This window comes from Diospyros lotus, chromosome 5 (genome assembly GCF_014633365.1).
Source record: "Diospyros lotus cultivar Yz01 chromosome 5, ASM1463336v1, whole genome shotgun sequence".
NCBI lineage: Eukaryota > Viridiplantae > Streptophyta > Magnoliopsida > Ericales > Ebenaceae > Diospyros > Diospyros lotus.
Genome location: NC_068342.1, coordinates 31480380 through 31492621, shown reverse-complemented (window position 1 = coordinate 31492621; position 12242 = coordinate 31480380). Strand labels below are relative to the sequence as shown.

Below are 12242 nucleotides of genomic sequence, written 5' to 3'. Positions count from 1 at the left end.
TAGTCAATTGTGTGTGGCTCAATAGTTTGTGAATGAGCTTTAGTTGTTTGGTGGTTAGGTTCAAACTAGTGCTCTTCTAGGTTTTAGGAGCAATAGCAATAGCATATGTTAAACGCTTTTTCTCCCTTTTATTTTTTGGCTTCCAATTTGATGGCTTACCATGTATTTTCCAATAAGTTTCCTTTGTGTGATAGGGTTTATTACAGTAGTCACACAACTGTTTGTCTTAGGAAAGGAAAGAATTTTCTTCATCCTTAAATGTATAGCAAGCATAGAGCTTGAACTTGAATCCACAAAAAAGGTGAGCATTACATGTTTTTTGCTCTCTTTTCTTCTACCTTTAGCAAACACTTCCTAGAGGGATGGAAGCGGTTTGGTGCCTAGTAGTCAGCCACATGCTTTATCTAAATCAGCATTGAGTCCTTAAAGAAAATCAAAGATCCTTTTCTTCTCTAACATTTTACTATATTTCAAACTATTACTAGGAAACTCCCAACTAGGATCATAAAAAATATCCATCTCTTACCATAACTCCATCAAGACATTGTAGTACTTGGCGACACTAAGATTTTTCCCTCTCAAGTGGTGCGAATAACAGACCAAATCTCAAAATATTGGGATGTATTTTCAAGATCGAAATATATCTCTTGTACTACCTCCCATACTTATTTAGCAGTCTTGTAAAACATGTAGGTTAGTCCAATTTTTGAGTACTCCATCGAGTTAATAAACCATGGCATGATAATTGAATTTTTAGCCTCGCACATTTGATAATCTGTTGTATCCAAGGATGGAGTCAAAATTGCTTCAGAGAGATAGTCAAACTTTCCTTTGCCTTTGATTACAAGGATAATAGATCGAAACTTCCTTTGCCTTTGATAGGATAATCGCAAATGGTGGGTTGGAGGTGGTTGAGGAATCTACCATTGTCTAGATTGCATTGTCAAGGTTAATGTCAGCCATAATGATTGGTTTTTCTAGTTATGCTAACTAGGTTGAACCAAGGTCTGATATCATGAAATGAGACAAGAATTTAGGGTGAATAACACTCGCATAAATCTCATTATTCTCTAAAATATATATACATAATTAATTTCCTAATTTAGGATATTATAAGATATACATGATTAATTTCCTAATCTAGGATGCAATAAACTGAAAATAATTCATAAACTATAAGAGAATACAATAGGCAAGATAATAATAGAATATAATTTCCTAAAATACTGTTATATCAATTCCACTAATTTGGGATTCTTCCTACAATTCTCCAACAGAAATTGAACCTTAGAATTTTTGTAAATATGTAATTAGGAAAGACTGTATTGATCATTTACTAGGATGTAGTGAGGATAATTTCAGTATATAAGTAATTGCTGATTTGTCCTTCCACTGGGGAAAGATGATAACGAAGATGAGAAGAGAGTGGTAGCAGCTGACAAAAGCAAAACTTTCTCTAGATCATTAGCTACACCATGCTGAATCAATGAAAATTGAATCACACGGTAATGTGAGTGCCCCACTGCTGGGAAGCCCAAACTCCTATTCAGACAACTTCAAGAGCTGCCTCAGGATCTCATTGTTAAGATAACCCCATGAAACGCTTTTGATTGGCTGTGTAGATAACAAAATGTGTCCTTTATCAGCCACTGATGAAGTTGGACTGCAGCTACCTACATCCGAATCTCTGTTGTTTCTTTTGTTTCTTGGAAATGAATCTCTCATTGTCCTCATGGCAGTGAACTTCTGGCATTTCCTTGCCATCTTGATGAGTTTTGTGGCACTGATCATGCATGTTATTATTTAGCTCTTGCTTTTGTTCTATTGGGATAAAATGGGTTGCAAAAGCAGGTGTTGGTGGGTCATGAGAGACCAGTGAGGGTGGTGGATGTGGTTGCTTTTGTTCTGAAATAAAAATGTACAATGTGGGTTATCTATTCATTCAAGGATATTAAGGATAAGGATGCAAAGTTGTTAGGAAACCTCATTTCCCCAATCTCTAGTCTTCTGTCAACTCATATATCTGAAAGAATCTTTACCAAAAGAATATGTGGTTTCGATGAAGCACTTATTTAATGAAATGACCGGATAGTGCACTTAATTGATGCAACTTTTGGTGTGTAGGGCATGAATAGCAAACCATATGAATTAGTTACGGTGCGGGGTAAATATGTTATTGGGCGTGTTTATTCACTGCTACTGCTATTTATACATGCAATTTGTACATTACTTTATACATATTTAAAAAAAATTAGTGATATTGTTTTTTACAAAATTATCAACTAATTTTTAAGAATTATAAACATTTTATTTAAAAAAAAGTGTTTATAATTTTATAAAGAATTATTTATAATTTATTAAGTATATTAACTCACGTTACGGTTTATTTACTTTTAACAATCTATGCGTCAGTATGGGTAGGCAAAATAAGGGGCCATTTGAGTGTCACAAATATATTAGTTTTAAAGACAGTGATACTGCAACACATTCAGCAAGCAAATATTAGATAAAAAGGATAATTACACGACCTCTTTGAGGTTTTGTGAAATTATGTGTGGTATTTCTATATTTTTGGAAATTACAATAATTTTCCATAACTTTGAGAAATTCATAACACTCTAATCCAATTCAAGGCAAAAAAAAAAAAATGAGTTAGAAAAACATTTTATTTTGCAAGAACCATGGTCACCTTAATATTAATTTTAAGGTTTTTTTTTCTTGTTTTTGCCTTTTTTATTTTATATTCAAAAGTAAATATAATAATTTGAGATATTTGAAATGAATTGGGGTCTATAATTTGAATATTATCTATCATTTTGTTAATATATTGATATTTTTTTTAATTTTTGTTCTATAATTTAAATATTTGATGTCGAGTTTTATTTTATTTTTATCATAAATTTGTGCTAATATTGTTATATAATTATTTTCCAATTATGAAACTATATTACTTAATCCAATTTTAAATTCCTATTAGGGTTTTTCTTTGGGTGTTCTTGACCTTGTTAGGATCACTTAAGACTAAGTTAACCCTTTGCTATTAAAAAAAAAAAAAACTCAAATATAATTAAATTGGAATCAACATCTAAATCCATAATACTTCTTAATTAATTCTTATTGGGTTTGGACACCCAACCCAACTATTGCAACTATTACTTTATCTTTACTTATTAAGAACAAATTACTCATATAATCAATATATATGAATCAAACAAAAAAGAACACAACCATCGTGTGCTAACTTAGATGGTAGGAAGTTACATTATTGTGTTAATGTGGTTCCTCACCCTACGTATAGTCAAGTCTAAGAGATAAAGGGACTTATGATGCAGCCACGAAAACCTATTAGGGTTTTTTTGGGGTGTTCTTGACCATGTTTGGGTCAATCTAGGCCCAAGTTAACCTTTTGTTATTAAAAAAAACATACACACACACAAATATAATTAAATTCGATTTCAAAAAACTTGCATCTACCATCAATGTCCCCAGAGATATATCAACATTTTGCCTTGCAACCGGGTATGTTACATAAACCATTTATTTACATCACATTTGAATCAACATCTAAATCCTCAAATTCTAATCACCAACATCATGATCAGCCGCACAAAACTCTTCAAAATGGAAAGCAAGTGGCACAAAAGAGAATTTCGTTCCCAACATCATGTCTCTTGCTTAAGAAAACATATGCCTAACAAAGCCATGAGAGGTATAGGCACTGAAGATCTAGTATCTCTTTCCAGCATGAGCCTGCACGTATCAAAAACCTTTGTTTCATCATAATAGGATCAGCAACAACCAGCCCTTCATGTGGGAAATATCGACAACTAGGATGATTTTGTCTTAACAAAAGTACAAAAATTCAAATGGACTTCAGCATCATCAATACCAACTATGCAACTAGGCAAGGATGGAATATAGTAAATTATCTGCATCTGTCATCTTTAACATGTTAAAAAGTAACTACTGAATCTAGTATAACTAAACACAGTTTGTCTCAATATATAAGCTTCATATATACAACAAAAGTTACATCAAGTACAAAGCATGTGCCTTGTTTTACATGATTCTGGTAACTAGAAAGCTCACTAAGTGGAAGCCTTGTGAGCGTGTGTTTGTCTATAAATACATGCTCCACTTGCACTTCTTTCAAACGATACCCTGTTAGTCTTTGAGAATCACCACTACCTATTCGATTTCAGAAACCTTAAATTCCTAAAGACACACAGTTGGAAACATGATCAGCCCAAAGAAGCTCACTACGATGGCTAGAAAGTGGGAGAAGGTTGCTTCCATGGGGAAGAAAAGAAGTGCTCTGACAGTATTGGACAACAATGAGACTGCTGACACTTGCAAAAGATTTTTGATGCCTAATAAAGGCCATTTTGTTATCTACACTAGTGATCAAAAGCGTCTAGAAATTCCAGTATTGTATCTCGAAAATAAAATTTTTCTAGAGCTCCTCAAGATATCAGAAGATGAGTTTGGACTGCCAAGAGATGGACCAATCATATTGCCATGCGATGCGGTCTTCATAAAGTATATTGCATCGCTCATCCAAAGGGGTCTAAGTAGAGAACTAGAGGAAGCATTGCTTCTTTCCATCAATGCAAGTTTCTGCTCGTCAGTGTGTTTCCATCAAGAAGCAAGCAGCCAACAACTGTTAGTTTATGGCTAATGAAATCATATGCACGCGTATTATGGATTCCAGCAACAATCCGCACACAGAAAATATATACATCCCATGTAATCAAGTTGTGCATGAACTGTACATTAAGAATAGTATATGCTACTCAGGCTTTCCTTCGCATCCAATTTATTGTCTTGGCGAAATTGAGTTTTTACTTTCCAGGTTTTCAGCAAAATTGAGTCTTTCCCTTGGATGCTAAACCGCTAATTTCTTGCTATATGTACATTTCATCACAGGCTGGTATGGGCAAACTAGATTTGGAAACCAAGATACTGGAGAATTAACTGTACAAGGGGTGGGGTGGGGGTGCCTTAATCACAGAGCTGTGAAATTTGTGGTGACAAAATGATCACTCACGGCGAAGGAAAAAAGAAGCCTAACCCTCTGAAGTGAAGTGTCAATATCACTTTTTCTTACAAGTTGTCCTAACATCATAGAGGTGACAATTTCCAAGTAAATTAAAAATTCTGACATTTAATATGAAAATTTTAGGGCTTGACCCCAACTAAACAAAGCATTAGCAAAAAAGGAGAAAAAAAATAGGAATCATTTCGAAGCTTCAGCCTGAAAAACATTCTTTTGCATGGAAATTATTAGTAAATTTTGACCGTACAACACCAGAATGATTTATTTCTAAAGTCTTAACAGAAGTAAAAATAGGGCCTTTAGCATAAACATTCCAAAATTCAAAGGAATCTTCATTGTCCAAAGAAATTATCATCATGAGACTCCTGACATTTCAGTTGCTGTCAGAATTATGCTAGCTAATTATTATATTCAACAAGGATGAGATCTATATCGTCCTTCTTATCCTTTCTTTAAAACGTTAATTACAAAATTTAGTATAGCTAAGCACATGACTTGTCTTTATATGGTCTCATATACAACAAAAGCTTCTTTTACTACTAAGCATACTTGTATTTATTTGACTCCAAGTAGAAGAAAGGTTCATTAATGTGAAGGTTACAAGTGTGTGAAAATATATTTGTGTGTTTACATATATATTATCAACGCTTGCATTGCCTTCTATACACTCAAGATTACCATTTTAGTCTTCTAAGAAGCATCACCATCGTTTCTCCTTCTGAAGCGTAAACTCCTACAAAGAAAGTAGAAAAGCGCGATCAGCCCAAATGAAGGTCGTGACAATGTCAAGGAAGTGGGAGAAGGTGGCTTATGTTGAGAGGATTAGAATTTCTCGGCAAAGATTTGACAACAAAGCGAATTCAGAAAATTGTAGAAAATTTGTAATGACTAATAAAATCTTTTTTTTAAAAAAAAAAAAAAAAATCTATACCAGTGACCAGAAGTGTCTAGAAGTGCCACTTTCAGTGCGATACTGTTATATGGCTTAAAAACAAAAGGCATGGGTATTGAAGATCTAGTATCAGTCTCAAGCAATGAGACTGCAGGAATCAAAGAACTTTGTTTCATTACTGTAAGTCCTCCTGGAATCAGCATCCACTAGTCTTTCATGTGGGATATATCGACAACCCAACCTGAACAACACTAGGAACATTTTCTCCTAGCAAATACATAGGTCTTCCTCATATATAACCTTCCAAAAAATCAAATGGATCTTCAGCATCAAATGCAATTATGCAAGTATCATCTTGAGACAATGAGACACCGACTGGTTTGTCAGCAACTACTAAAATTATTGGAAAGTGTAAATGCTGCTAGGATACTATATATCCTGTCTCTGCCGTCTTCAATTGACTAACCACTGAATTAAATATCACTAAGCACACAGTTTTGTCTTTAAGTAAATTTCATATACAACAAAAGTTAACATTAACTACAAAGCTATGTCTTGTTTTACATGATTCCAGGTAACTGAAAAGTCATTAACTGGAAAGTTACAAGCCTTGTGAGTGAATGCTTTGGCCTATAAATATATGACAAACTTGCATTTCTTTCAAACAATACCTTCTTACATTTTGAGAATCATCATCACCTGTTCGCTTTCAGAAACCTTACTTTCCAAATATACAAGGTAGGAAAAAAATGATCAGACCAAAGAAGCTCACCACAATGCCTAGAAAGTGGGAGAAAGTTGCTTCCTTGGGGACAAAAAGAAGTGCTCTGCCAGTATTCAACAACAGCGTGACTGCTGACACTAGCAGAAAACGTTTAGTGGCCAATAAAGGCCATTTTGTTATCTACACTAGTGATCAAAAGCGTCTACAAATGCCACTACTGTATCTTGAAAATAAAATTTTCAGAGCTCTCCTCAAGCTATCTGAAGATAAGTTTGGATTGCCAAGAGGTGGGCCAATCACATTGCCATGCGATGCAGTCTTCATGAAGTATGTTGCCTCACTCATACAACGGGGTATAAGTAAAGATCTAGAGGAAGCTTTGCTCCTTTCCATCAATACAAGTTTCTGTTTATCACTTTCTTCCCAGCAAGAAGCAAGCAGCCAACAGCTGCTAGTTCGTGGCTACTGAAATTATATTCTTGATTCTAGCAAGTATATTCTTGATTCTAGCAACAGTCCACATACACAAGATACCTCCTGTGTAATTAACTTGTGGATAAACTGTCTGTTAAAAATAGTAATTAAGATAATCCAGCAGAGTAAGGAATTTATAGATGCTCATGCTACTCTACACATGATTGCATTCCTGTCCAATTTATTGTCATGTTGAAATTCAGTTTCAACTTTGCAGACTCCCAACAATCCCCGTGGTATATGTACATTTGATCACAGGCTGATAACTAATCCCAATCTTAACTGGGAAGAGTCAAACAAGAACTGGATACCTAGATAATTTACTAAATAGTGAAAACAATTGCAGAATTAATTCTGGAAGTGGAAAACACCCTTAGATAAGGACAGGAAAGCAAATATCTAATTTCATGGAAATTAAATGCATTGAAGCTGTGCACTGGACATCGAACGTACAACTAGTCCACTTCAATTAATTCATATCAAGCATAGATATGGCATTTCAGTCTTCCAAGAGCCAAATCTCCTTTCATCTCTTATCCAATAAAAATCTGCCCTCTTTCTTGTTTATGAATGGAAAAAAAAAAAAATAGGATTCAGTTTTAAAAAATAGGAAAAAATAGTACATTTAATAATATCTTTTAAATGCGTACAACCAGTACATATCCATTTTGCTCTTTTTTAGGTGAAGAAACTGAAATATTAGCATTGCAGATCATGTATTCATGTTCAATGCAAACCAAGTTCTTCTCTGTGAATGATGATTTTCACTTAGAAACTCATACTTATGCCCTGAATTTTCATCAACTGGATGGTCACAAATAATTGTAGGTGTTGAGAGTAAAATAATAGTATAAAAGATAAAGTTAACCCTTTAGCTAACAACTTAACCTTTCAGATCAGATGGTGGTTAACAATTCAACATTGTATTTAAGCAAACAAAGATCCTAAGTTTAAATCTTACTGCCAACCCAATATTTAGATTATTGCACATGGTTGGATTAGTTATCAATGAAGCCTGACCACATATAAGAGGGTGGTGTTGAGAGTAAAATAATAGTATAAAAGATAAAATTAACTCTTTATCTAACAACTTAAACTTTTAGATCAGATGGTGGTTAGCAATTCAACCGTAGAAAAACTGACATCAAGTAGCACAAGAAATGTCATGCAAGCTCTTATGATGGCAACCTTGATATTGTCCACAAAAGCCATTTAAAGGACTAAAAGATTATCAGCAACAGAACCAACTGTCTTGGCATCTTCATTGACAATGGGCATAGAGTAAAGGATTGACTGTCGTCAATCATCTTCATTCTAAATGAAAATAAAAGATTAATTTGTTGGCATACAACCATTTGATCACAGATTCACTTTCTCAACTTATTGAAAGCAAGCACAGATAATTTAGCTGAAGTAAATTTAAGGCTACATAGAACAATACAAACCCAGCAAATTTATGGAGTAGATCACTGATCTACTAAATTTGTGGTGACAAAATGATTGTAGAGGAAAAAAAAAGGCTAATGTTGCCCAACCCTCTAAAATTCCCTTAGATGTCAATATCTCTAATTCTTATGAGTTGTCCTGATATCATAGTGGAGACAGTTTCCAAGTAAATTAAAAATTCTGACATTTAATATCAAAATTCATAGGTTTAGCTGGTAGCTTTGCTGACTCTGCCAAATTTGTCTCCAAGCCATTCAGCAGAAGAGGACAAGAGATGTCAGCTATTACTTCAAATCCTAGCAATTGACCGCAACAAAGAATGCATTGGAATGGAAGAGGGATAAAAAAGAATCATTTCATAGCATGGAATTGAGAAATTCTTTCACATGGAAATTATCAGCAATATCTGACAGTACAACATTAGGACGATTTGTCCCTAATGTCTTAACAAAGTACAAAAGGGTCTGCAAAAGTTAGGTTTTTCCTATGATACTAAACTATTAACTTCTTGATATATGTATATTCGATCACAGCCTAATGTCTTACTCTCATCTTAACTGGGAAGAGGCAAACTAAAATTGAATACCAAGATAATTTACTTGGCAGTGAAAATAATTGCAGAATTAATTCTAGAAGGAAAAAAAAAAAAAAAACAAGAAAACTTAATTAGTGAACTGTGAAATTTGTTGTGGCCAAATGATTGCTGGACAGATGGTGTCTAACCCTCTGAAGTGCTCTTAGAGGTATCACTATTTCACATCAGTTGTCATGATATAATAGAAGTGATAATTTCCAAGTAAATTAAAAATTATGATATTTAATATCAAAATCTTAAGCCGTATTCTCTTTGCTTTTCAATTTTCAATTTTGAGTTTTGAATTTATTTTTATTTTTCTGTTTTGATAGTCTATTTTTAAAAAATTAAAAACGTATTCTCTTTGTCATTTTGAAAAATTATTTCTCAAAACAGAAAATTAGAAAACGCGTTCTCTTTGAAATTTTTAAAATAATTTTTTAATGATATTTTATTCAATAAATTTGATTATTCAGTAAATTAAAAATATTTAATGTTTATAAATTTGATTATTCCATAAATTTGTAATATTTTTTTATTATAATAATAAAATATGAATAAATAAATAAATAAATGTATTTTGAGTTTTGACTTTGTTTTAAATGAAAACACTCAAAACAATTTTTTGTTGTTTTGAGTTTTCTTTACAATTTTTTTTTTTGTTTTAAAAATACATTTTTAAAAATAGTAAAGAGAACATGTTTTCATTATTTTAGAAAATTAAAAATTAAAAATGACTTGAAAACAAGAAGAAGAACGCAGCTTTAGAGGTTGACCACAACAAACAAAGCATTGGCACATTTGGGTATTTACAAACTTAGATATCAGTTAATTCTGACCATATTCCTAATGGCATCAGTAAACACATATTCATTCATGCAGAAATTATCAGCGACCATACAACACTAAGATTTTTTTTTTTTTTTTTTTTCTCTAAAGTCTCAACAGAACAAAAAGGGGCTTTAGCATGAGGATACAAAAATTCAAAGGGATCTTCAGCATACAAAGGAATTATTACTGTGAGACTTCTGACATTTCAGTTGCTACCAGAAATTATTATATTCCTTGTTTTTCATGTATTTGAAATGTTAACTAACTGTAAAATGTGGTATAGCTAAGTACATGGCTTCTCTTTATATATTCTCATATACAACAAAAGCTGCTTGTACTACTATGCATGCTCGACTTTACATGACTCCAAGTAAAGAAAGGTTCATTAATGTGAAAGTTACAAGCGTGTGTGTAAAATGTTGTGTTTATATTATGTACATGTGTGTGTGTGTGTGTGTGACACACTTGCATTGCCTTCTATGCACTCTAGATTACCATTATCGTCTTCCAAGAAGCATCAGCACCTTTTCTCCTTCTGAAGCATAAACTCCTAGAGACAGAGTTGAATAGCTATCAGCCCACAAGCGCATGGCAGTGTCAAGAAGTGAGAAGGTGACTTCTGTTGAGAGGAAAAGAACTTCTTGGCAAAGATTTAACAACAAAGTGAATTCAAAAAATTGTAGAAAATTTGTAATGGCTAATATTGGCCATTTTTTTCTTGTCTACGCTAGAGATCAAAAGTGTCTAGAAATGCCTACCACACAGTAGGAAAACATGATCAGCCAAAAGGAGCTCACTAGAATGGCTAGAAGGTGGAAGGAGGGGAAGGTTGCTTCTGTGGGGAAGAAAATAAGTGCTCTGCCAGTAGTATTCAACAGCAGTGAGACTGCGGACACGTGCATAAAATATTTTTCTGGCTACTAAAAGCCATTTTGTTATCTACAATAGTGATAAAAAAAAAAAAAAAAAAAGGTCCAGAAATACCACTGCTGTATCATGAAAATACTGTTTTCAGAGCGCTCTTCAAGATATCTAACGACGAGTTTCACTGCCACGAGATGGGTGAATCGCATTTTAGATGGAAACTTTTTTCCATTTTTTGCTGACAAAAACCATTTAGAGGACTAAGAGATTATCCACAACAGAATTGACTGCTTTGGCTTCTTCAGTGACAACAGGCATAGATTAAAAAACCTACTCTAGTCAGTCATCTTCCTTTGAACGAAAAACAAAAGATTAATTTGTTCGTATACCTACATTGGATCACAAACTGATCTGTCACATCCCATCTTAACAACCTATCAGAAGGAAGCAGGAAATCAATGGTAGATAATTTAGTTGAAGTAAAATTAAGACTATCTAGAAGAATAGGAAACCAACATAATGAAACCAGAAATATTTATGGGGTAAAAGATCAGTGAATTATGAAATTTGTGGAAATGAGCACGAAATAGAATAACAATACGTCAAGACTCAATCCCACTATGTAGATGGCTGAACAGAAAAAAGATAAATAAAAAAAAAAAAAAGAAGGAAAAGGGATAACAGTGCACAAACCATCTGAAGTTCTCTTAGAGGTCAATATCTCTGTTCCTTATGGATGGTCAGTATAATTGTGGTGACAATTTCCAAGTAAATTAAAAATTCTAATATTTTATGAAAATTTTGGTCGTAACAAATAGAGGAATCATTTCGAAGCCTAAGCCTGTCGGTATTGAAAAACTTAGAACTCGTAACATGATTCCTAAATGCATCAGGAAACACAAAATCTGTCACATGGAAATTGTCAGCAAATTCAGGTCGTACAATACTAGGATTGGATGTCTGGTGTTAAGAATAACCATACAAAAATCACAGGGATTTTCAGCATCCATAGCAATTATCGTTGTGAAACTTGTTATATGATGGAATTATGCTGATATAATCTTGATTCTAGAATATTATAGAATCAGTGTTTTATGTAAATAATATATAAATATATAAAATTAATAATAGTAGGACGCTGTCATTTATTTCTTTCATTCTTTGCTAATAATCCTCTCCTTAAAAGAGGATGTTGTACACATTATTTAGTATGAAATTAAGACATTTCTGAGTCTAATTTATAAGTTGGTATTAGAGCAGTAATTTAGGAATTGAATCATAGCCGTTCACTGTAAAACCCTAGACTGCCCATCAATCCCAGTCATTGACCCAAGATCTGTTGGCCATCTCTGCCTCTCAATCAGCTGTCGTCCCTCTGCAG

General features: G+C 33.4%; 2 protein-coding genes across 2 annotated transcripts; both read left to right on the top strand.

The window, feature by feature from the left end:
- Nucleotides 1-4264: 4264 nt before the first annotated feature.
- LOC127802209 (auxin-responsive protein SAUR64-like) lies at nt 4265-4678 on the top strand. The gene has a single exon (XM_052337919.1). It carries the CDS (start codon nt 4265-4267, stop codon nt 4676-4678), a length of 414 nt encoding a protein of 137 aa, XP_052193879.1.
- A 2019-nt stretch (nt 4679-6697) lies between these two features.
- Nucleotides 6698-7141, top strand: LOC127802208 (auxin-responsive protein SAUR64-like). Its single transcript, XM_052337918.1, has one exon. The coding sequence runs from the start codon at nt 6698-6700 to the stop codon at nt 7139-7141; it is 444 nt and encodes a 147-aa protein (XP_052193878.1).
- Nucleotides 7142-12242: the final 5101 nt, after the last annotated feature.